Consider the following 27,364-nt stretch of genomic DNA (forward strand, 5'->3'; position numbering starts at 1 on the left):
ATGGAAGTATTTCAGCAAGACAGACAAAAAAAACCAATTGAATTATACTAATATATTTATTTTACATTTTCTCCTTTCTGTTTACATTCGTATTGCCCTTCTTCACTGACTTTAGCTTCAGAGTCATATTGCTGCAAAGTTATCAAGACATGTCTCTGTGTAACTCATGTGCATGTTATCTAGCAGCTTCTACATGTTCATTGTCCTCTGCTCTGTCACAAACGCCTCTACCACATTGAATAGACATAATTGAATGGAGACTGAGAGCAGGGTCCAGCTGCATGTATGAGGAGGGGGCGACGATTAGGGGATTCCAATCTCGGATGGTGTGGTGTGACTCCCGTGGGACACAAGGGTGAAATTGAGCATCTAATTGAAAGGGCAGGAACGAGGTGACGATCATGACTGTAGATGAGATGGTGTCTCTGCTGGGGGGCCCACAGGCACGATGAGACGGCCGGCTCCCTGTGATGAGTCCGGAAAGTCCCATCATGTGTCAAAAATAAAAGCAAAGCTTCTGTCTCTGCCTGTGAATACTGGGTGTTTCCTCCCCTCGCTGTGATTTGAAGACATTAGAGTGGCCTTGCTGTCATACATAGGCTACTGTCACTTTAAGACATTACAGACCATATGCAGCTGGATTTAATTGTGAGGATGTGATATTTAATTAGGTTTTTCCATACCAGTATCATTATCATTGTGTAGGTACAATTTTAGTACTATTACACAATAAACTGACTGAATACCCAGATTTTGGCTTTTCTCTCATAAAATCTACCAAAATCTACATAAATCAACCTAAAATCTACATGAATGAACATGGAAAGTTTCAGCCAATCCAAAATCCAAGCAGCAAATTCAAATAAAAAAATTACATTATAAAGAAAAACTCACATCCACTAGAGAAAAATGTCAAGATTTGCATAAATATAACCTCACACAAGTGTGAGGTTATATTTCGTTGTAAATTCTTTAAAAGAATCAGTCTGAGAAATGTTAATTAATTTGACTCTATGCCATTCTGTCTCCCAACTTGTCTGTTTTCCCATAATATTCCATCTAACCGGCCTTCCCATGTCAGTGCTTACCAACTAAACGTGACAATGGGGGTTGCTTTACTCATTGATTTAAGAGTTTATTGCTTGTATTGATTATGTCTAATCACCTTAGTTTGTAGGTCGGTGATCTCTGCCATGTTGGGATCATCCTCAAAGTCATGAAGAGGGGGTCTAAAATATGAACAAATTTAATAAAAGTAACCAATTAGTGAAATTAAACCAAGAAAATCTTTGTTTTACACATTGCTAAAATATTATTCATACAATGGTCATTACGAAAAATCCATGCTTCTTGCATGTAGTTGACTTTCTTACCGTCTATGTGGATGATGTACTTGATAGGTGTTGTTTTTGTTGGGTTTGTTGGCCTGTGTTGCAACGGGCCTCTCCTGCTCTCCGGCTCTGTGCAGCTCAGTCTTCGCTCCCTTGAGAAGGTCGACACCACAGCGGCCATTTGGTAAGATCTTTGCCAGGGCATCATGGGATGGGAGGTCGTATCCAACCTTCAGAAGATGAGTAAATATTGTCTTCATTGATTGACACTAGGCTAGAAATTGTCTCATAGCGTCACCCTGATGTTCAGTTTGACCCTCTTTAATCTCTAAAACACATACTTAACATTGCTTTATCAGATTGATACTTTTCCAGCTCATAAACATGATATTCAACTGACATATTTCAGAAGTGTGCTACAGAAAATGAAACATTGATTTTGTTCTGCTCCCGGAAACCCAAGCTGTAAAACATTTCCACTTGCTCTATATCTGTGATCATGTTGACAGAACATTTTACACAGTTATATCCCTCCAACATTTGTCTGTCAAGACAATTTGTTAAGGAGTATTTTAAGAAGGTAACACCACCTTTTTCAAATCTGCCACTCCAGTTTGTAGCCAAGGGTGGGCTTATCAACATCTTAAGCATTACATTTTCCATATTGTGATTCAACTTGATTGATCTGTTGGACTCCAGACCTTAAGGAAGAAAAGCCAATTTCGAAAAGCATGCGAGAATCAAATACGCAACAGAAACCACAAACAAATGTTGGCTGTTAGTTGTCAAAGCAAAATGCTAAACAGTCCTTCATAACAATGTGGGAGGACTACCGTACATCTGTAATGGCAACATTAAATCCACCAGTTTTGTTTCCGCAGTAAAGCTTTTATCCAACAAACATTGTAGCTACTGTATGACCTCTCAATACTCACTGTGCTTATGTGTGGCCTGTTCTACCTCTTCATCTCTTGAATATAAAGGCTGTTACATCACTATGCAAACAGTACCCACTCTATAACAAGAGAGCTCTCAGTCAGTAGCCCTAAAGTCCTTCAGGTATGAGCCTTGCATACACAATGTAGACTTAATGATCGTGGTTGCTAGGTAGCACAGATTGAAAGAATTGTCATGAAATAGAGTCATTATCTATTATTTTCATACAGGCATTCCTCCGCACTATCAGAGACTACCTTTGTAGCTGAAGGGTTGCCAGGGGATGTTGTCTTTTTCGAGGCCTTCATCCAACAGAAATCCAACAGAGTCCTTATCAGAAGAGCGAACAAGCAACTGAGGGTGGATGTAAAAGTTGAAGCTCTGTAATTAAGTCAGAACAATTAACCTGTAACTACAACACAAGCCTTAGCAACTCTCAAGCCAAGAAGAGGGATTGCTGTTCCACTGTAGTACCATGTTTAATATTCAACAGAGCTCAAAGCAAAACAATGGTACACAATCTATTTACATTTGGCATTTCTAAATACCTCTTTTACAGTGGTGGAAAGTAACTCACTACTGTACTTTTACTCAATTAGTGTACTAGTGTACAATCTGCATAATGAATACTTTTCCTTTTGGTACTTACTTATATTTAGATAATCAAACTTTTTACTTAAATCAAATTCTGAATAAAGGACTTCTACTTGTAACAGAGTATTTCTGCACTATTGTATTGTTACTTTCACTTAAGTAAAACATCTGAAATCTGCCACCATAGCTTTTATATTTCTTGATTTGAAAACTAAATCAAATTTTATCTTTATACCTGTAGGCATTGTGTAACAATCAACAGAATCAAAGGGGGTTTCTGCTCAGTAAATACCAGCCCCCCCATGAATTCTGTCTTTGCCTGGAAAAGCAGATTGATGAGGACTGAATAATGATTTCTAAGGGACTTGCTGTGCAGCACCTGTAGCTGCCTCTAAGCATTTATTCCCAGCTTCACTAAACTCAGTGAGAGTCTGATGTCAAATCACCAATACTGAGCAAAATAAATATTTCAACTGCAAAAATGATTAAAAACATTCAATGATATTAGGGTGGATGTTTGGAAAAACAAAACAAAATATAAATTAACAAACTGTGTAAAATGTTGAACTTTCCAGAAAAAAAGTGAAGGAAGTGTGTATGTAAACTTGCTTATATGCAAATGTGGAACGTTCAATAGCATGGATCAATAACTCTCCTGCTTGGGAGCTCATTAGGCTGAGCTAGACATTGATGGCACCAGATCTGATTGAGACTAAATGATAAAAGAGGCGGCAGGAAGGAAGATTCATCAATTATATAAAAGACTGTGCCTGGCACTCACTTTACAATCTCCTTGTATACTTGGAAACAATGTAAAAAATGTTCTGCTGAATACATAAGAATACGGTGAACTTACCCCCATCACACAAACATTTTTAAGGACTAGCGACTTGGGAAAAACAGTGGCCGTGTGTATCAGCCAAACCCAAAATAAGCAGGTAATTCCATTCAGTTGAATTAAATACTTACAACAATGTGCATGAATATCTCAGTTACAGCTTCGTATATAGAGAACCCGATATGTTCAGCTTTTAGATAAATATTTTCATAACTGACTGCTTTAATTCATAATAAATAATTCAGTGGATGCTCGCAGCTATGTGCTCTGCTAGAAGACATAATCTCCTCTAATCCAACAGGGGAAAACCTGTACTGTACAAGTGAAAACACTTCCCGCAGAGTCTAATATCACATTAACATGTATGAGATTGCCCGACAATTTTATAAAATAATTCATATCAATGTGTTCAGAATGCCTCTGACCTTGTTACATATCATCTGTTGGGAGCTTGGGGGGTGTGCTGTGTGTCCCCATGCAGGGTGGGGAGGTGGGGGTCTCAGTGAGACAGTGTCGGTCTGTGGTCTGGGTCTGGGTCTTTGGTAACATCATCAGAATTCAGCACACGGCCTGAAAAATGCAGCAAATGGGCTCTTCATTGGAGTGACAGCTCAGAGTTGGCTGCCACACAGGGCTTCAATTAGTCTGCCAGAGCAAAGCGGCTCCCAGGAGCTTTCTCTACCTCAACATATTCCACCTTTTCTGTCCATCACCTTTCATTTTTTTTCCTTTCAATCCTTCGTCTGACCCAAACTTCACCCTTTTCCAGCATTTGACCTCAGCATCCTCTCTGTCCTTCCTTCCTATAAAAGCACCATCCCTTTCAACCATCCCATGATGCCATCCACACATGACAAATGGAGTGGAAACACTTATAGTGTGCTAAAACACACTGAGGTAAAAGTGGTGTTGGAGAACTGAAGCAGAAAGGAGGAAAAAAACAGAAAGGAAGCTGTAGCTGTTTACACAGCTGGTCTCTCGTCTCCACAGGAGTTCAGCACAGCAATGAGGCAGTTCCTCTTTTAAGTGTGTGCTGCAGCAGTTGAGATCTTAATCAAGGAATATAGGGATTAAAAGAGACAAGCAAGAGTTGTATAGTTTAACTTATGTTTAACGAGAAGTAATTTCTCTCTTCTCACAATTATTCTAGTTTTGATCGATCATAATGATACACTCTGTGTGTTGTTGGAGAGGATGTAGCTACGAATGGACACAGGATGTGCTGGGGAAATGTCTAAAAGCATCATTAATATTGATATCCAGTAGAGACATTGGTAATATAACATAATATAATAACCATAACTTGAACATATTTCATAAAAATATGCAAATATGAAAAAATAGCACAATTATGTTATACAATTTAGACACCGCCCTGCGACAGACTGGCGACCTGTCCAGGGTGAACCCTGCCTTCGCCCATTGACAGCTGAGATCGGCTCCAGCACCCTGCGACCCTTAACTGGATAAGCAGGTTACGGAAAATGGATGGATGGATGGAATTTAGACACCAAACAATAAAAGTCCTCGTTCATTTTAGCAACGAATTATATCAGAGATATATTCCCATTAAAACTCAAATTGGTAATAATTGATCAGCATTAAGGCTCTACATGCAATAATATTTAATTATGCTAAATTGAATTTCAACCAGCAGTGACACAAATGTGTCACCAAAAATTCTATTACTGGACTCCCCTGAGAAAAAGACATTTTGCTATGCATGTAATCATATCTGTGCCCTGTCGGCAAAATAAAATTACATCGGCAGTGAGACATTATGTGGGTATAAAGGTTTGTAAAATATTGCACTGGAGAGAGAGCGACAGAGTAAAAGGAGGGATGGAGAGAGGGGGGGTGTATGTCAAGGGCAACACGCCGCTTTGACTCAAGGACGTGTGAGGATGGCAGCCAAGCCATCTCCTTATGAGGTCCACAGTGAGACCAAAGCCAAGGATTATCAGTAAATCAACATCTGTCAATTACGGTTATGCTGTCGTGAAGCCACAGTGCTCCATAAACAAACAGGGCAGGCACGTTAAAGCAGGGTCGGCCCTGAGCGTAATGAATAGTGTGGGTGAATGAGTGCAAACAGCTCAGTAATATCAGTAAGGTGATGAAAATAAAGATTAAAATATCACCTCCAGATTTTAACAAACCACACTTTGATAATGCAAATTGTTGGATCTAGGATTACTGAATTGTTTAAACTTCTTTACTAGATCACACCAACTGCTATTATCTGCTGATACACTGAATTTTGACATTGTTATTAGTCAGATATTTAGATCCTTTACTTTACTAAAAATACCAATACTAAAATGTAAAAGTAATACATTATAAGTTAAAGTCTTGCATTTTAAATCCTACTTAAGTTGAAGTACAGAAGTATTATCATCTAAATTCACTCCAAATAAACGTACTAGTATACAATAAATTGCATTGTTAATTTTGATGTATCAATGTGTAAGTGACCTTTTATTGCCATGATAGAGCTATTTCATATACAGTTAGGTAGTTGAAGTCTCCTTCAAAAGGACAGAAAAAAATATAAAATATTTTACCTCTTATAGACATTTAAAACATGACTAGGGACCTTCACATTGCTTGTTTTGTAAGGGTAAAAAGTTTGGGAACAACTTTTTTAATCTTAAATCATTTGTTGATGTAAAATTTTAATCTTGAAAGTAGCTGCAGATTAGGAGGCCATTTAATTTATAATAGGTACTGTAGTGTTAATTCTGTGCGTTTCCTGTAAATTCCCTGATCCTAATCAAACATGTATAAGCAGTATGACTTAGCCTCTGGGGACAATGAACCAATCTCAACCAGCCCAAAAGCCTTGCCAACAGCAGGCTGGCGTCCGTGTCACAGTCAGCCACAGCACAGCAAGCATCAGGGACTGCTTTTCCCTGCTGGCTCAACATGACCTTTTCAAAATGCTATACAACCGAAGCTTAATGACTAACACACCAGTTGACATTTACCGAAGCCAGCTTGCTGTTGAAAAGTTCAGAGAAACATCAAAATGCTAATGTTGCTTGTATCCAAAAGGGACCCCCCAAGAGGGAAAGATACAGATGTATGAATGAAACTTATCATAAAAGCAGTAAACACAAACTATAACAACAAACATTTCAGTAGTTCTTTTGTAAAAATTATTCAACGGCAAAGTAGGGCTCCTAGTTTAAAGTCTTGCTATAGCTATTGCAACGACTGTCCGGTAAAAACAAACGACTCCAAATAAATGAAATACCTAAGATTAAAATTAAAAGCACGGCAGATCTTGTCTGAGGCTGTGAAAAGGGCATGAAGATTGATGAGAGAGCTGAAGGCGTGCCTGTTGTTTAATACATCATTGCTATTTTGGCAGGACTGTCAGTTGGATTGAATTTACATCAGAGGGCGGACAAGTGATGCAATGGTGTCAACACCCAGCCACACACTGCTTCCCTAAAAAAAAGGGGTCTGAGGTCAGACAACTCGACTGATGTGATTACGAAGCTTAGAGAGAAACACCAACTTCCATCCAAGATCCTGTCAGGAGATGGAGATTGTGAAAACACTTTGAGTCTGACAGCAAATGGCCTGCATCTCGATTATCCCAGTATGGGAGAACAGGTCAGGAGAGCAACTGCCATTAAAAAAAATGGCCAATGGACCCAAATGATGACCACATAAATTGCTGCCATTCCATTGTGTACATTACTGTGGAGAAGATGGCTATTTAGAGTGCTAGTTGGTTTGCATTCATCAGTCATAGCTTCTATACTACCTTGGAAAAAAGACCATTTGTCATGTGCTGAGATGAATTAATGGCATTAGCCAGGGGTCCATGAGAGGGTTAAAGACTTACATTAGCTTCACATCGACCGAGACGAGCAAAGGCACGTGCGGCTGATGGGACATTGTGCACTCTATGTACATCATTTACATTTCTAAAATAAGATAAGAACGCGCGATAGAGAAGTTAACCCTCAAACCCCTGTTTTGTGCAGGACAATGCTCTGATCTTTAATGACCAGGCTGGGTTATTCAGCAGGGTTTCATAATCTCCGGTCCTGTTTAGATGAACAGATGATAGGCCATTAGCGGGAGCTGAGCTGATACAAGACGAGCCAGACAATAGCTGACACTGCTGGAACAGCTTCATTGGGAAGCAACCGCAGCAGCACATCTGTATTCAGATCAGAGGCGATTGCGAGGTTACACATTCTAGCTGAGGAGGGAATAGCAGAATAGCTTTAAATCTGTTGCGGTCTGCTCCAGCTGGCGGGTACTGATACCGGTCCCTGCATGGCACTTCAAACAGAGCAGCCCAGACAAACCTGCACACCAGACAGGAGCCAAGGAGCTCCATGCACCCCAGCTCAGCCCTTATCAGAGAACAACAGGAGAAATAGGTAAACAACTGAGGAATTAGCAGTAAATAACCCCGGTAAGAGCTGTTTTAATGACTCTCCTGTCTGTTAAATGTAGAATCATGGAGGGCTTTATGCAGAAATTGGTTCCCAGGAAAAAAGCCTGTGAGGAATTCAAAGTGGAAATTTACATAAATGTCTCTTTCTGGTATTTTGGTGCCAAGTTATACATTAGCGACACTGCTTAAAATGTCGGTAATAATAAGCACGTGCTTGGCTTTCTTTCATATAACAGCCACCAGATCCTTGGCTTTTGATGACCCTCAGTTTTCAAGGTCTCTAAAGCTCTCAGCTCTTGTATTTAGACTCAGACTGAAACGCCACATTAATGATCCCCCCTCCCACACATGCCGGGTTTACGCAATTGCCTTTCCTCTTGCTTTTGTCCATCAAGGCCAGCTTGTGTAACTTAGTTTTTCTTACATTTCAGTTGAAGACTTGCGTATACTAAACATCTTCAAATGCCTGTGGCCTTGTTTCACAACACACGGAGAGGAAATTGCAACAGCATGGCAGAAAGGCATTTACGAGAAAAGGAGAAGCCACATAGTCATGGTTGGAGTCATAATCAGAAGAAAGCTTTTTAGGAGTTGAGTTAAAGCAGCTTAAAAAGCCAGCTTCCACCCAAATTATATTACTTATTGATGTTCCGATACAGTTTTCTAAAACTTAGGTAGATTCTCACTGGACAATGTATTTGTAATGGCCAAAGCAGTGGAAAAAAACCCCCAGCTGATCAAACCACACCTCACAGTGCCCAAACAAAGCCACCAGATGTCACTGTGGCCCCATTTCATCTCCCGTCAGCTGATCGACCGACACTAACCTCTGTGTGTGAGAAGTGCTGAGAAAAGCTGCTCACTCTGCTGTGTCTAAACTGCACAGCTGCAATGTGTGGAAGGTGTCTGTAAAGCTATTACTATTCAGGGCACAGTTCTACACTTCCCGTCCCTCTGTCTGCAATACTCTCAAACCACAACAGTACCCGGCGGCAGGAGGCTCGGAAATGACTGTACACTGCAGCTCCACTGGAGTAGGACTGCATACATAATGCTGCATCTGAACCCGGGGTCCTGCCTGTAGGGAGTACCAGAGCCCTGCCAATAAAAAATACATAACAGGATTTCACACTTGACTACTGTTATTATTGAAATTATTTCAGTGGAGATAATGCTTGGAGACCAGTTTGACAATCAAATGCCTGGCAATTCTGAATGATATCATGTGCAGGGTTGTTTTTTAATGTCAGCCAGCAGTAGATGGGGCAAAAGATGATTAAAACAGAGATACTCCAAGATTGACAAAAAAAACCCCCACATATAACAAATATTTTAAAAATGCCTCTCATCCTGTTCCTTCTCTTTCCTTCCTTTCTTTATATTCATACACAACTTCATCTACACCTTTCAGTCACACGTCACAAAGAGGCAAAGAGGAAGAATAAATGCACAGATGATCTACCTGACTGCTGCTACCACGCTTCTGTTTGTTCTGACGGGAGAAAAAGTAATCAGATTCTTTTCAGGGCAGCCACTGCACAAAATCAATACTATATAAGGAGGCCTGATGAATCTGAAATTTGTACTCAGAGTGGATATTGATCAGTCTCAGTCAGAAGACTTTTTAAAGCTCATGTAGATTGACAATCAATATGTAGTACAAAAAACATAACTCTACAATTATAAAGCTAACATACATATAATGCATGTGAGTTAAATCAGCAAAACCATCCATCTATTTGTTTTAATATAACTTAACCTGATCATACTGTTATGTTGCATGCAATAAGCAGAGGTGCTGTAGCTTTCTTGTTCATCAGATACAGTTGAGACAACATATAGTATTGATACTCTAGCAGGACTAACAGAGAGCTGGACTGGGCGTGGCACTCTTGCCTGGGAGGGACAATATGAGTGAAAGACCCCTCCTCTTGATGTGCCTCAAGCAGGGAAGATGAATTCATTTGTGAGAATGCATGGAGCAATAGAAATGATGGATGTTTAATACCCCCACGTAATCAATTCTGGGGTCAGAGTTATCAATGCTGATATCAAAGAAATTCAAATGTGATTAGGAATTAAAAATATGAGTTGCAATGGTTCTGTAACCTTGGTACGCCTGAAATGAAAGACACCTGCATTAAAAAGGCTAGCAGACAGAGACCGTATCATGTGCGACTTAAACTATCTTGTTCCTGTGGCTCATCAAAATGAGAGCGTGTGCTGGAAGGTATTCTCCAGACTCCTATCTAATATCATTAAGAGCGGATACACATTGAGTGGACTAATCCAGCTGTTCCCCACAATCACATTTTAGCCTCTTAGACATATCTGACCCAAGTTCATTGCAATAGTGCTTTCCGGATACGACTCTATGATTGAGTTACAGGCTGGAGAGGGAGTCTTGTGAAAATACTTAGGAGCCTTACTCATAGCCAATTCAGCTTTACAAATTGGCTTATTTTGACTAAAGAAAGACCTTAGTTTTGAAGGATGGTCCAAATTTAGGATAACAGCCCGTGTCTGGCAGAATAATACAAAGGGAATTACAGTTACAGCTTCATCATTTTCCCTGTGTTTAGCTCGTACAACACTTGTTCCTAGAGTGGCCTCAGCATGACACAAAAATTCAAACCAACATAGAAAATCCAATTATCATGCATTGTATTAGAAACATTTTAAATGGTGCCAGATCAAGGTTTGTAAACTTGATCACAAAAGACATGTTTCTGGGAAAAAAACATACAACATGACATTTAGAAAAATCAGCTCGGGCCAGCAGGATGAGGCTGCATACGTTTCAGAGACAGACTCTCGCCAGACTCTCTGTTCTGCATCTTGCAATTTGAATGTTGGCTCACAAATAGATCCTTCATTAACCTGGCATCTGGAGGCCATCTAATAAGCAGACTTTTCCTTGAAGCACAACTCCAATCCGCCTCTCTGAAATGAGGGTGCTGAACTGAGATGAGCACCAAGGACATGTAGTCTGCGTCTGGGTGTTTTTTTTAGGGAAAAAGAGAGACGGTCACTGAGGAAATACAAGGCACTAAGCTATGCGTAGTCACAGTCTTTGTCTTTGTCTTCTTTACTTTTGTTTGCTCTGCTCCGCTGGGCCAACTGAGACATGAATTATATTGCTGAGGCTATTATTCTGTGTTCTATCAAATACAATTTAACGGGTTATTAAACCTTTCGATCTTTCCCACTACCCAATGCTTGACTAGTACTTTATGGTGTTGCAGAGTCTAACACACCAATCATGTGCCTCAGCAGAGGAGTGTAGTGACAACATCTGCAGAGATAGCAACTGTCAAAGTGCAGCAGTGATAATGTGCCTCTCCATCCAGCAGCGGGCAACTAGTTGCAGGAAGCCCCATGGCGCTGTCCATGAGGCTGAGGAGAACAAAAGCATCAAAGCCAGAGCTCTCCTCCTCGCTCCTCTCGTAGGAGGAGGGGCCGAGCCGTGAAGGGGGAGGCACTATGTGTACTTGATTCAATTAGGCAGTCTGTGAGGCCTCCCCTGGGAGCAAGGCTGCAAAGAAAGAGGCTGCAGGCCTGTCTAACAAAGACATTGAACCCACCCCTTTGCCCCTTCTGAATCCACCTCATTAGTCAGCCGTGTTGATCGTCTCAAAAAAGTGTCTTCACCACACAACAGAATGAGGAGGAACAGATCTTCTTCTGATTCTCTGTCAGGCTGATGTGAGTCAACATGAAAAACTTTTTTTTTTTTTTTTCATAGCACTGGTGAGTATTTTCACTGCAGAGACCAGCTAAAAAAAGGACAACATTTTGTGTGTATTGTACAGTACATTTTGTGTGTATTTGTTTATCGTGTGTGTAAATATTATGCCTGCTAGTTATTATAACATTTCTAACAAAAGTTGTTGTATGCTTCTGTCTCTCCATAGTAGTTGAGCCACTGCAGCTCAAAAAGAAATTGGCACAGGGATTCAAAATGTAAAAATTAAACCAGCAGAGAAAATGTCTCAGTCCAAGCTGTGTGTGAGCATCAAGAGAAATCGTATCTCTTGGCAAACATCTGTCACGTCCACTATCTGACTCACACCACTGAAAGTCCGGTATGTTTCAAAGATTCCTCTGTATCTCAGAGAATAAGCAGAGTGTTTAGCTCTTTTGAATGTCTGGCAGATAAATACAGTCCGGCGACATTAGTATTCATTTTCCGGTCTGCTGGTCCTTTGAAACGCAGCAGATGTCTGTGTTTCTGCATTTGCACGTTGTCAGAGTTGCTCAATAGCAATGGTGCAAAAGGGGGGGGGGAAGGAAACATCTGCTTGGTCTGCTTTAATCAGTGCCACGCCATATCTGTCAACACCAATCTGTTTCTTATATTTTCAACATCATTATACAGAGTTGTGAAACACGTAAATCTGTAAAAAAAAACTGTTAATGCTTTCCTTGATGGTAGAGGAGTAGGTTACACAGGCAAGATCTGAAGCTGGAAGTGTTCAGATAGTGTTTGATCCCCTGGAAGACTTTTGGTTTTAAAGGCTATATTAGCATGTAATAAATCATATCAAGCTATTTTTACAAGTTTGCTATAGTGCTATTGTCAATACAGATTAACTTAAAACAAATCTAGGCACCGGTCTAATCAGTCACAACCAACCCAACTGCTCATGTGCTCTCACGTCCGCCAACAGGCTCACCAAACCTGCAGCCTGACAGTCACACCTGCTCTGCTCAGGGACCACTTGGCTGTTTTAGCAATCATTGCCATCATAGGAACCAGAGATAATTACACAGCTTCCACCCACCAGGCTGGCTAGCTTCGCTAAAACCGTATTGCTCCAGTGCAGCAATAACACTTGTCTAAATGAATGCACGGCACTTTACAGCACGACTGACAGCGCCCATTTATTCTGCCATCCAACTGGAAAGAAAAAACAAATTAATTTGGCACTTAAGGCCCCCACCTCTGTGAATAATGTATCACCCTTCCCTCAAACCGCAACCCCCACCCCCAAATCACCACTATTATTCAACCCTCTTTTTATGATTCCCAGTTTAAGGTAACACAAATATTAAAAGGAGTCTTTCATCAAAGCGTTTTACATTCAAGCAGAAAGAATCGCTGGTGTTTGATTTCGATCTGCTCTCATCGGCATTGCCATCAATCTTGAATAATGATTGCATTTGTCTTAAAAGAAGCGTTTATTTAAAAAAAGAGCTAATTGCACTGGTCCCCAGGGCACAAACTAATTGATCTACATTTTTTTCCAAATCTAGCCGAGTAGGAGCTTAATCTTTCCATTGCCATCGGTTTCAGGGGTTATGGTGTATTTGTTTGCTAGCCAGTCTCTTTGTTCACTTCACACCGTCTAGTTTATGGTCTGGGCGTCAGAATAACAGATCTCTAACAATTATCACTTGTGCACCCAGATTCTAGTAACACCTCTCCTCCTCCCCTAGGGGAGGACAGACGTTGGGTTTTACACTCTCTTGTGCCCCATTATATTTATGCAAATTAGACTAAAATCAGGGGAAATCTGGGGGCATCCTTTCCTGTTAGTGCTAATTAGCAATGAATGCTATATTGCATACATTATGCATGAAGTCCCCCTCTATGCAGCTATACATTGTGACCTTGAACACAAGGCCAAGTTTGGGTTGCAACATCAAGAACTCTTGATTTTCTACAGTCTAAGAGAGTATAAAGGAACTCAGCCTAAAAGTAAAGATCTGCAGTCAGTTGCAATATAAAATTAAAGTGTCTGGGGAATGCCTTTCATGAGAATCATTGTCCAAAGCATTATACTTACAAACATAACACCCAAGAGCCATCCCGCTGAAAAGAGATCTATTAATATCATATGGCCACATTCTGCCAATGAATCAGGCCTCATAAAGGAGCCAAACAGCAGGAGAGAGACAGACCGGGACACGTAGGTGGCAAAACACATCACATCTGAGATTGTCACTCTGCTCCTGAGAGCTAGTAAATGGTATTTTCTTAGATCCCATAAAAGGGGCTGCATTAAGATAATAATGTTGAAAAGCAATTATTAAAGACCAATAAAGTATGTTTAGTACCCTCTCCAGGCAAGTGGCGCACATATTCTTTTTAGTAGCTGAGCTGAGAATTGAGACCTGTGGCCCCACGGCAACCTGGAGGGCTCTATTTGAAAAAATTTAAAGGAAAAGTCATTTTTGACAAAGTAGACTTGAATATGAGCTGAATCTGTCTGTTTATTTTGAAAAGACTGCATGCATTTAAAGAGGAGAAAATTACAATTGTTATTGTTAATGGTGCAGAAAATGAGGAATAACTTTTCATTTGAATTGTTGTATGAGGATTCGTTGGGTTTCTAACATAAAAGCATCAACTGAAAACAAGGATAAAATGAGCCTCTAAGACGTAGACTGTAAAATCAAAAGTATCATTACAGAAAAATAGTAGGGATTATAGCCAATGTGGCTCAGTAACTCATCTTTTTAAGATGATATAAATCTTTATCATAGGAGTAAGAAGTATGTGACAAACTAATATTTATCAAAATGATTAACCTTGTGTAATGCAGGGAAAATTGCTGACTGTTTTTTGCCACAAAGAGAAAGTGTTGAGTTATTATTATTCACTTTAATATGGATATTTCTGACAGAACAGAAATGTTATCATGGTAAAAAGATACCAGTGTTTTGACCGGTTGTGTGACATGCCGACTGTTGAACACACTTCTACTGTATATACTGTATATCAACTGCAACAATTAAAAAACAGCCAAAGAGAACTTACTCCTAACCAGGAATGGTTGTTGTCATGACAATACTGAGCAACACATTTTTTACCACTTGGCTAATGAAATAAAGCTGTACAGAAGTAAGTATTACAAAGTGAAGCAGAAGCAATTAAGCCCTTCACTCACCTTAGGGGGGAGCTTCTCCCCCTTCATCCCTTCTGCCGTGTTTTTGACATCAGCTTCCTGTATAGCTCCTGGTGGAGGAGTCATCAATGAGTAATCTACATTCATCAGAAACACACAGTAAACACTGTAAAAACAGTGACACTGCTGAAAGGAGTTAGGGCACATTCAAATCTGTGTAAATACCCCTGATTTAGCAACAGTTTAGTTTCTCAATTTTTTCCATGTACGGTTTTGACTTTAGTCCCCATGTTACCAGTGGTTATGGAGTATTACTCCAACATCAGAGCAGCAGCTCCAGTAAACATGGTAGCACTGCGTCATTCCACAAAGTAAAAGCTGTGGTTCAACACAAGCTGCATCTCGAGGGAAACAACCCGGGAGACCTGCAGCAAACACAGGGGAGGAGCAAAGCAACACAAAACAAAGGCTCAATGTGGCTTCAGGAAATTATCTGCAGTCATCAAAAATTCAAACATACTTTGAATCCATCTTTAGGCTGCTGTAACACAGCGTGTCATTGGGTTAATAATGAGTCTCTGGGCGTGAATGAGAGGACAGGAAGATCAACAGTTGGCTCAGGGAGGCTGATCGCAGCAGGCAGAGCTGTTGTGGCATAGCTGGTGAGAGCGTGCCCAGCACCTGGCTGGTGCCCCAAGGGGAGCTGGCAGATGGTATTGACGCTGGGGTGTGCATCCTCGTATACTGAGCACGACTTAGCCTTACTTCCTGGGAGAGAACCCAAAGAAGGAGGGCGCCTGCAGGTGAGGAAAGGAAGCGGTGCCAAACAGAGGACTCCAATGGACTTGGCTTGAGAGGGGCTACAACGGTCACAATAAGCCCCGGGCACACAGATGTTTCTGCTCATTAGGGCTTAAAAAGCAGATATGCATGCTTTACCAAACAACTTAATTATTTATGTCTGCATCTTTCTGTAAACTGTCTCCAACCCGTTTGCATTTTTATCTGGCTACATGCTACTATGTACAGACACTGCTAATGCTAAACATACACTGCAGACTGCTTGGATGCATCTATATGTTCTGCCAGGCTGAGTACTGTTTAGAAACACAGGGATTGCCAAGAGTGTCATTTACACAAAGCCTGATGAGTGCTTACCCATGGGGACCTTTGAGCTTAAAATGTCATCGGTTTGGGCTCCTCGGAGCGCACACAAAGGTCACCAGTGTCTCGAGGTCCTTATTGATTCCCAATCTACCACCATTATTCCTGACAATTACAGGAGGAACTGAAATTCTAATCATGGAAATGCATTCAGTGCAATGATGTATCTGGAATCATAATGTAGTGCAAATACATGTATAATTCAATCTAAGGTCATGATATTCCCCTGTGTGTTGCTGGACATTTATCCACTGGTGTATCAACATGTGCTGGGATTTAATGATAATAATTATATTTTTAATATTAATATTAAACCTTTACTGTCAATTAAATACATTTTTTAAATGTGAAAAAATGATGATACATAAATATCACCTCAGAAAATGTGACAGGCTGACAGATAAAGTGTTCATCCGACCATCTGTGTAACTGTGCTATTGATATTAAAGTGATCAGCATGAAGCCTTAATCATAAGGGCTACACTTTATTTTGTTTCTGTTATAGAAGAACAAAACTCCCCCACACTGTGTTCCTCACTTGCATTCAAAGATATTTAGGTATCAAATAAGTAACCTGGTGAAGGTCTATGTACTGAAACATTGTCACTAAATATCTCTGAATGTACGTGAAGATGAATGTATGGTAGTTTTTTGTTCTATATTGTCGACCATAGGTATTTTCCAAATTACCTGTCGAACTACTGGTATGCAAAAGTTTGCTTATTTTTTTTGTCTGTTCCAAATGTTTTTTTTATGTGAATGGCCACCTTCTAGCAGTCACCTGATGAAAAAAGGTTGAGCACACAGTAGCTGTCATCAGTTTTAGTATACATTTCAATTTTTTTAATAGCACAATGTCATTAAATGCATTTTGGCATAGGACTAGCACATATTTGTTATTTAGAGTTGAAGACATCTTCATATTTTAAAGAAACAAAGAATAAACAAACAAAAACAGAGCTATGTGGCTGTATGGAGAGGGTGAGAATGTATTAAGTGGCCTGTTGCCTATCTGAGCACAGATGGCGGCAGAGCAGGATGTACCGACCTGTACTTTTGCCCACAGGCGCGTGCACACATACTCACTCCTGCACACACATACATACAGGATGATCACATATGCATGGATGCATATGTAAATACTGCCCTCGTACATACACACCCACACATAGGTGCTGATCAGCCAAGTTAAGAGCTCATTGTATGGCACAGGAAGTGACTGCAGATAGACATATTGGTCATTAAAGAAGGTGTCACACGTGTTTTTACAAAGATCAGGAGTCAAAACCTCAACATACTCTTAATTCTGTCATCTAAACAGCTTCTTTCCTTTTTTTTTACAGGAACGCAAGACATCCAGACATGTCGATCAAAGACCGACTGCGGTTCACAGAAATATCCAAGGCCAAACAGGATAATTAGTGCTCTGGAACGATCAATACTCCTCGCGTGGGGGTTGAATGCAGAGGGGGAAAAGCAATCTAAGGAACATTTTGAGGAGAACTGCTAGGGAAAGCAAAATCCAAACAGGCGGCATACATTACAGAGTGAGAGATTTGCATCAGTGGGAGGGCTTCCACTCACTGCATGTAGTGAGTACCTATGTGGTGCAGGATGTCCTGCTTTTTAGAGCCATATTAAAACCACTAATATTCATTATTTATATGCTAAGCAGAGAGGGACAAAACATATTGATTACCAACAAACGCTATTGAGAGATCCTCAGTGAGCATACAGGCAAGTGGTAAAGACGGAAGACAAATGCCATGGCGTAAAGACAGGAAGACGGATAGATAGGTAGATGAATGAAGGCGATGGTTCAGTTGATCGATCGATGGAGGAAGAGTAGAGCTCCCTCGAGGGGGGGGGCTTTTTAGCACTGTGTGAGAAGAGAAGGATGACATGTTTCCCTTTGAGGTGCTGAGTATGTAAGGGATCGTTATGCCATCATGGCCAGGAAGGAAAGAATGCATGTTTAGGGAAGAGTGTGTGGCCACGGCGCTCTGTGGCGTGACAGACGGTGATAGCAAGTGACAAACAGAGCTCTCTGAGAGAAGAGAGGAAGACATACTGGTTCTCCAGGCTCCAGCTCCCTGCCATGACTCTGGGATGTCAGCCATGCCCTGCCCATGCTCGCTCAGTAACAGCCGTCAAGAGAAACACAGAGCTTTTGATTTGATCTGGAGGCTTTTTGATACATCGTCCCGTCGTCTTTCTGGAAGCACTTCCAGGGGGAAACCCAATTTAAATGGGCCAAAAAGAGCACGACAAGCATACCTGAAGTCAGCCCTGTGCAGTGAGGTGTGGAAGGTGGGAGCAGGAGGCTGGAAAATATTTCGTTGTCAAAGCCAATCGTGTCGCTTGTGGGAGCGGAAAGTATCCTGACATCCTTTAAATCCTAAATGACACCTTAAAAACTGTTAAATTACAATATTATTATTAATAACACTAATTAATTATTTAGAACTCTACTATCAAGAAATATTTTTAATTCAACAAAATTTTAAAAAGTACAACATTCAGCAGTTACTACAGGTTTATGTATAAATACATATGCCATCTACATTAAATTTAGTGATGGAAACATGGCTTCCGTGTACATAAAATACTGCTCTCAGATTTCCAGAATAATAAGAATTTGTATTGGCTACCCCCACTCACAAAAGGCATAAATGAAAACATGATGTGGGCGTCGACCGCCATCCCTGCTGCTGATTAAGGTGCAGACAGTCAGCTGTGAAATCCATTTGAGTGAACAAAATAAATAAAACATTGAGTTTCACCATTTGCACCTTGGCAACAGCTTTACTATTATTAGAAGACCGGTAGGTGCAGGAGAGACAGAGACAGAAAAGCTCCAACTGTGTCCAGACCGGCGAGACTCACATGCATAACCCAGTCTGAAATGATATTGTGACGCCAGAGGCTCCATACAGAACGCTACACTCACACTTCATCCACTATTATTATCAGAGATCAGAAAAAATGAGATAAATGTGAAATGTTATGTGGAATAATAATAAACACCTAGTACAATATATTGTAAAATAAATCAACTGAAATGAATCTTCTTTTCCTTTTGAGATGATAATGGTTGACAGACCCCCTAAAGAAATAGTAAGACATACAAGAAAATGCTTATTTTTAATTTTCTAAGCAAGAATTCGACGTGAAGAAATATTCTTCTGTCATATCTGTACACTTATGAAGCTGCTGGTTAGTTTATCTTAACATAAGCGCTGGAAACATCTAGCCTTGCTCTGTCCAAATGTAACAAAATCTAACTGCAAGTACCTCTGAAGCTTGCTTATAAATACGCGATAACTCCCTTGTTTATTCCATGCAATAAAACTGTAAAAAAGAGTAAAAATGACATGTTGAGGTTTTTACACAGTGTTATGGGCCAGACTATTTCTTGGCCGGGAGCAGGGACTTCCTGGAGTCTTGTCGTTACCGTGAGGTTACCAGGAAACCTCCAGTAAGTCACAGCACACTTCCAAGAAAAAAAGTGACCCACATACCGTTTCCAGTGTTTATGCTACGCTAAACAGTTGCTAGCTGTAGCTCCTTATTTAGTGTAAACACACGAGTGTATAATTCCTCTCATCCACCTCCAAATATTGATGTCAAATAACTCCTTGAAAAGGATGATGAAAAAATTACCCAGAACTAAAAAGGGACCTCAGTGACAATATGTCACTTCAACAGACGTCAAAATCGGAATTGGCTGTTCCTTTCACAACGCCCACATTTCCTTCACACGTTCAAGCCTTTTAGCCTGCGTTGCACAGGACAGTTGTCCATTGTCTCTCTTAATTGATGTCAGAGCCCTGAGGTGCATTAGTGCGTTACGGGAGGTGCGGATGCTGGTGTGCATTTGCCCTCTCTGTAAGAAGCACCCGGCCTCGCCCACCAGCTGCTCAACACAGCCAGAGCATATTGATTATACTGCTCACAGAGGCAGAATAAAAGCTGGGAGGATATTTTTCTGACTGACCTGTTTGAGTGATAGTAAGGGACAATATTGGCCACAGTGGAGAAAAGACCTACTGTAGAGCACTCTTCATATGGCTAAAAGCCATATGTGCCTAAAAGCAAGACTGATTTATTGAGCAGGAGCGAAACAGGACATAAACCACAAATCCCTAACGGTGTCTGATCTGCAAACATGGCACATCTCTACTGGTCAGTTTAAGTTATGCAGCATCACATGCAGGCATTTTGACCCACGATATTCAATACCACCTGGTGAGCAGAAGATCAATGGAAAGATTCAGTTAATATCAAATTCTCAATTTACTTGATAAAGTTAGCATCTTTTTCATCCCGCTGGCACAGTGCTGCAGAAAAAAAAAATTGAGATTGGATATCTTATCAGATATTCTAAGATCTAATTAAAGCAAAATGATTTGCCTACATTATAATTGCTCGAATTCAGAGCTCGTCTCACTGGATATTCATCATTGCCAGAGGATTTTATCCATTTATCAGCCAAATAGAGGGAAATGTGGGGATGATGATAGTGAATATACAAACTACCTTGAGTTGGACGGGGTTGAAGTGAGCTCACCTCAAACCTAGTGAAGGTTATAAATGTGAGTAGTAAAGGAAAGACATGGCACTTGAGCACAGCAATGTTACTGCCACAGTGGGGCAGTAGTCCATTAAGCTATGATCCAGAACTATAGTATGAAATCTCCTCAGCAGCAGCATTCACTGCATAATTCACCTGGCAAGAAATAGCGCTGAAGGTTAGTAAGGATAGCATCCATCGTTGGGGAATTTAAATAAAAACACTAACACCACAGGACTTCACAAACAGTGATTACGGCTCAGAGCTCTCAAGAGGGTCCTCCATTAAAAATGCTGCACAAATCAATGTTTATGACCATCATAAAAAAACTGCAAACTAGAAAGCCCCCAAAGCCCGAATCATCCATAAAATCTGTTCTTTACACACCGTATTTAACCAGCTCCAAGCTGATTTAACCTGAAACCAGTCCACTGGCCCTTCATCTCCCGGCTGCATCTGACCCTTCAATTTAGTCCCAACAAACACAAATTAAGAACAATGAGGCGCTGGTATTATTGCTCACAGTTATACTGATCTTGTTTCCATAATTCTGTATAAAATCAGCATCATAAATATATATTCAAGCAAATTTGTATCAAGCGAATTTGCAGGACATGGAATTACCGTTAATAAATTAAATGTTTTGTGCTACTATGAAATGCCATATTTGGAGAGTTTGATTAGTTAAAATGAATTATAACAAATAAAATACAAGTACCAGTAAATTGAGTCCTGCCCACATAAAACAGTCATGAAGATGATCTCATAATACAGATTTAAGGAACTACACCCAGGTTCACCTGGACTTTCTATTTAATAGTAGCAAAGTAAGAATAATATTTGAAATCCTATTGAAATATATTTGCCATGAGTCAAGAAAAGAAATGACTGATGTAAAATAAGCCAAAACATGCGTGGCAAGGAAAATCTCAAAATAAATAAGAAATGTTTTTAATAATACCATATCCCAGAAGCTTTTTTAAGATAATCTCAACGAGATCTTGATCACAGTTATCCTAAATTAAGGATAACTAACATATCAGACAATAAACACAACATATCAGCTTCTCTCAATTATATAAAGACATTATAAAATCATTACTGAGCAATATAAATAATTTCACACAAACACAGCGGTCGGATATTTGAAGGAGAGGCAACAGAGAATGTAATGGGATACGCATAGTTACACAGGAAAGGGTAAAGAAAGCATGGATTATTCATGTCTATTCCCACAGTGCAAACGGCTCCTTCTTGATGGATTGTGCTCGGGGCGCTCCTCCCTGCTCAATACCAACAGTCCCAGGCAGCCCAGCCTCACGCTGCTCTGTGCAGCCGTGATGATGAGCTCCCCGAAAATCACAGACAGGGCCAGCGGCTCTCATCTCCCCTCTATACGCAGAGATAATGATGGTGTGTGGTCTGAGGTGAACCTAAATTTAAACTAGAGTATCAGGAGGAGGGTGGTAGAGCAGAGTTGTAGCAGGAGACAAGTGCTGACGGCGTTTGACCGAGCTTATTTTAGTTTAACTGAAGGTGAGGAAGTAACAGAAATGGGGCATAAGGGCCTGTCATTCCAATCTAATGACAGGTGGAGGTGCAAGGAGGTAGTGAAAGCAACACAGAAACATTGTCACCTTCAGTGTAGTGCAGTAACATGTGCGGAACATATTCTCTGCACTAGTTTGTTATCCAGAAAGAGACTTTGGCGTGCGTGTCTTTGTGTGGATGGGTGAGCTCACATGGACTGGCGCCAAATGGAAGCTGTGGAAAGGCTGCAGGGGTGTTAACGCAAGAAGGAGGTGATGCTCCGACTGACAGCCAGTAGTACCATCACGGCAGATAGAAAGACGGCTATATTCCAAATTCTATTTAGGAGTTATTCTGATTTGTGGCATATTTTGTGTTACCTGTTTTATGTGGTTTGTCTGTAACACTTAACTGCAAGTCTATATTGGAAGGACAAGTTAAATGAGACTTTCTTGGTGAAATAAAGTTGAATAAAAAAAGGAAATAGAGATTATGGCTACAACACAAATTAATCTGCATTAGAACCTCAATTACATTAGACATTATTCCTTTAATTGAATGGCCATACAAATAAGGGAACAAATGTAAGAAGAAACCATCCCGTTAATTCACAGAAATACAGAAACTCAAGAGATTAAACTAAATAATGAAACATAAGTGAATAGATGGAGAGATAGCTGGGTTTAAAAGAAGCTCCTCTGACTCCTGCCTTCAATGATGTGCTCAGTCTGCAGCGCTGAAATAGCTTTACCTCTACATGAGCTCTGAACTGAGGGTGAACCTGAGCTCTTTTCTGTACTTCTTCTTTAAAAGAGACCTATCTGCAGACAGCAGGAGTCGTTGCCAAATTTCTCTTGGCAGAGGATTTGAAAGACGCTCAATATAAAGAAATCCAACACGATGCGGGTCAAATCTCAATAGCAAATATTGCCTGAAGCCATCAATACGCCAGACAGCAAGTGATAGTGCAGACTGTCTGGCCTGCTGATGAGAAACTGAGTAATCCTGAGATTTCACACTTTCAACACATTCCATGCAATCTCCTAGCATTCAGCAGGTGAAGATGGAAAGCAAATTAACTCCTCTAACGGTCAACTAACCATTCAAAATACCTTAGCAACAGTTATAATCCTTCACTCTGCGGACCTGAACGCCAACCCGTGACTTGTCCTCCAATGAGCTTGCTTCACCGCAATGGGGAGGAGGCAGCTGTGGGCAAATAAAGCAGAGAATCGAACAAAGGGAGGCGGCTTCAGAAACACTGTTGGACCATTAGCATTCCCTCCACATCCACTGCTATCACTCCCCACACTAATTTGAGAGCCCTATTTAGCGTTGTGTGTAATTATTCTGTCACTTAACAGGCAGACACACCGCTCCATGAATGAGCAGACCCGTGCTCGACAATTATCATCAGCACTGAAGTCTTTTCCTGGGCTGGTGAGCACATCAAGGTAAAGCAATTCTTACACAGATCTGTACAATTTACTGCCAGAATTCCCTACAAACCACAGAGGGAATATGTTGCTCTAACATTCAGAAAGATGCCAGTCAAGTGCAACAGTTTCTCTGAAGCATAAGCTTTAATTTTTTCATCTCCACATTAATGTTCTTCCTCGGTAGAAGAGAGACTTCAGAGACACATGAATATCAATATGTTTTTTCTTCTCTTGATGTTGGGAGTTCAGACAGCACTTGAAAGGTTAGCTGTACTGGTGAATGTAGCAATGAACTTTAAGAAGTCACCCACATTTTCCAAATAGAGGTGCATCATTGAACCTTAACTAATACATCCAAAGCACTAGAAGCATTAAATCCATACCCGAGCATGGGCTAGCATAATGTGCATTAGCTGGCCAAGGCTCTACAAACAGCTTCATCATTTTACTATTTGATGCCCGCACACCAGTCATGATCTCAATCAACTATGATATCTAATATCAGTTAATAAGTCTGTCTCTTTTTTAACGCATCGATGCACAATAAACTCTTACGGGGTAATATACCTAAGGACCATTTACATACTGTGGCCTCTTTACCTGCACTGTTCAATTCCCTTTTTTAATTTCACTTTTCACTTTTTGTCTATTTTCAATTTATCAATTTTTTAACTGGTGCTTTGTTTCTTTAGCCATTTATTATTTCTTGTACTCGTTTTGTGCACTGCCGGGTTCACTGTACGTACTTGCATGTATACGTAGCTACTCTCTTGAATCTTGTTAAGTCTGTTCTGAGTACAGCATTAACTACATGCAGGGATGCAAACAATGCTACACTCCAGAGCTCTTAGAACAGTTTCATGCATCTTTGATCATAAATACTATAAGACCACCCCGACCAACATTCAATTACAGGATTAATAAAATAACTCATATTAGAGCAACAAATCGAGTAGGATTGCTTGAAACCATTCATGGCTTTTAGCAAGTCACATACAATTCAAATTCAGAAGGGATTTGCCAAAAAATCATTGCAATGAAATGAGCCACAGCAAGTTGGCTAACCTTGACCCAGACGGATCAGGTTACATGTTCTGAGCTCTTTGTACTATAATGTTCAATCTGAAGCAGAGCCCAGACAACATTAACCGATAACTCTGTCCTATTTGCTGGTGTTGTTCTCTTTGGCTACTCACCCTCCCCGTAGGCCTGCAGCTCCTGGAGCTCAATGGAGAGTCTCTCCTCCCGGGTGGGGCTGTGTGTGGGCTGATGGGTGCAACGGGTCACCTCCTGACTCATCCTCCCACAGGACTCATCAACTCCACTCTGCCTGTGAATACACAGATGCAAACATATGTAATATTCTTAGGAGATAACACTCGTAGGATTTCTTTTGTTCTAATAAAGCTAGTTAGTTTATTCTTTTCCTTAACTGTATGATACACTGCTGAGATTCATGTTGTCATGGTGTTTTCTGAAATGTTGTTTGTCAGTACAAGTTAGCACACATTATAACATTAGTCTTGGTTGATCTATTAAACATCTCCTCAGTAAAGTAATACCAATTCATTTTTCTCATGTGTGCACACATGCAGCTGAGTCTTACTTGAGCTGCTCTGATCTGAGCTTTTCTTCAAATTCCAGAGGAGGCAGCGAGGCAAGAGGTCCTTTGCACTGAAATACCACTGTTGTCTTTCGCAAGATGTTATAAAACACACTTCCACATAAATCAGTCCAGCTCAAAATGCCTGGCTAATCACATGAACAGCCCACCATCCTCCCAAACCTTTGAACGGGCTAATCAAATATGCTTGCTCTCCCTCCAGAGGCCTAATCCCTCTTAGCGAGGAGGTAAGAAACGTGCCACCTGCTTCCAGTCATTCAGCTCGAGGCCTGACTGCCCTTGTGACACCACGCTGCCCTTAATCTCTTGAACAAATGCATAGCTTCATCCCGATGCTGCAGCTGGATCTGGACTCTCCACAGCATACATATATGCATATTTCCAGCATCGCTCGCCAAACTCACAATCCTTTGAACTGGCTTGCAGGCTGGGATTACTAGACTTTGACCCAGAATATCCATTAGAAATTTAATTAACGCATTAGCATTCTTCTCATTTATAGACAAAGTTTGTGAGGGGAAGTAACCTTTATCGGGCAATCCTGTCCTATGAGACAAGCAATTCTGCTACTAAATAGGCTCACAATTTTTCAAGTCCATCGTAAAACAGTAGTCAGGTGCTCATACTTACATTGAAACTGTTTTATCATGCTGTATTCATTCCTCATGTTCATGCTGGCAATTATGAGGTCCCTTCATTCCAAAATGTATATGAAGCTAATGCGCTGCTCCAGCAGACTGACTTACACAAATCAAGTAGATATCTTCCAAATTTACTGTCTTGTTAGTACAGAATTCAGTCTTTGCCTGCCATCGATCAGTCTACCACAGCTCATGGTAACATTGTCTATATAGAAACAAAAAAAGGGAATGAACAGAAGGAATCAACAGCAAGCAAAAACAGTTTTGATGTATAGATGTTCATGTTTGGTATTGTTTTAAGACACACAAAAACTAATGAACTTCTCCTTTAATCACATAAAATATATTGGATGAAGACAAACTGCCTTGAGTCACTTGTCAGCAGTGAGGAAGATGTAATTGTGGAAAATGTAAAAGCATTCATTATCTCCAGAGAGATGTGGCGAGACTGACGATGGACTTCCAAAGTGAGGATGAAGCTTTTTCCAAACACAGCATCTGTCCTAGATACCCAAACTGGCCACAAAACATAGGGTTTCTAGCTACTAGTAATCAAGGGGCCTCTGTTAGGCAACATTTAAATTAACTACATAATACGTTTGATGTTTATTCTCTTACAAAATAAAAGAATATACATCAACTGAAGTTAAGTTTATGAACCTTTTAGAAGAATGAATGTGGAGATGTGCTGACGATGACGAATATGTTAAATTTCGTATGAAGCATCAAACAATACATAATTGTACTTGACGTGTTCAGTTCTCTAAACGCTGCATACATCAAAACACAACACAACAGAGAATGAGTAACATTTTGTATTTTGTGTACAAAGGAGCACAGTGCTATCATCTTCAACAAACTGCCTTCACAATATTTTCAGGATCAAATCAGACCATGTTGAGATCTGAGTGTACTGGAAAAGTAGAGCAGAAGGGTTCAGATGGATCTATGTATCAAAGATGCATTTAATTTGCTGATGCAGTAGCCCATTCTGGATAACATGCGTTGTTTAAACAAGGCTGGAGATGTCAGGCTGCATTAGCATCTAGCCAGACTCCGCACCCAGAGGAGTCAGCAGTGCCGGGAAGATCAGTCATTAAATTTGCAGGCGCTCTGCAGAGCTCCACTGTCTGCTTATGGGATGAGGGACAGCACTTTATGGCCAGGATGCATTTACCACAGCACAGGTTCATATTTCTGATTGCCCCACAGATAAAGAGTCACCTGTAATATGACACAGCGGCCTAAGATGGTTTTGGTAAAGTTAAGTTGTACAAAAATGGGCAATATATTTTTATGACTGAATTTTGAAAGAGCTAGTGTGCCATCTTTGAACAGCAGGCTCTTGAAAGGGCCCATTCAATATTTACAGAATACTAATAAGACTGTGCTTAAAATACACATTTGCCTGTACTTCATGCTT

At 40.5% G+C, this 27,364-nt stretch overlaps 1 protein-coding gene across 1 annotated transcript in view; it reads right to left on the bottom strand.

Moving 5' to 3' along the window:
• ccdc33 (coiled-coil domain containing 33) overlaps positions 1 to 24,975 on the bottom strand; it is a 28,719-nt gene extending 3,744 nt beyond the window's left edge. Inside the window, exons 1-4 of the mRNA XM_054619473.1 lie at positions 24,873 to 24,975; positions 15,013 to 15,107; positions 1,374 to 1,561; positions 1,166 to 1,229 (exon numbers count right to left, since the gene is read on the bottom strand). Coding sequence (XP_054475448.1) covers positions 1,166 to 1,229; positions 1,374 to 1,561; positions 15,013 to 15,107; positions 24,873 to 24,975 — 450 coding nt within the window. The remainder of the gene's footprint in view (positions 1 to 1,165; positions 1,230 to 1,373; positions 1,562 to 15,012; positions 15,108 to 24,872) is intronic.
• Between the last annotated feature and the right edge of the window lie 2,389 nt (positions 24,976 to 27,364).

The sequence above is a fragment of the Anoplopoma fimbria genome, chromosome 19, assembly GCF_027596085.1.
Source record: "Anoplopoma fimbria isolate UVic2021 breed Golden Eagle Sablefish chromosome 19, Afim_UVic_2022, whole genome shotgun sequence".
In the NCBI taxonomy this organism is placed as follows: Eukaryota; Metazoa; Chordata; class Actinopteri; order Perciformes; family Anoplopomatidae; genus Anoplopoma; species Anoplopoma fimbria.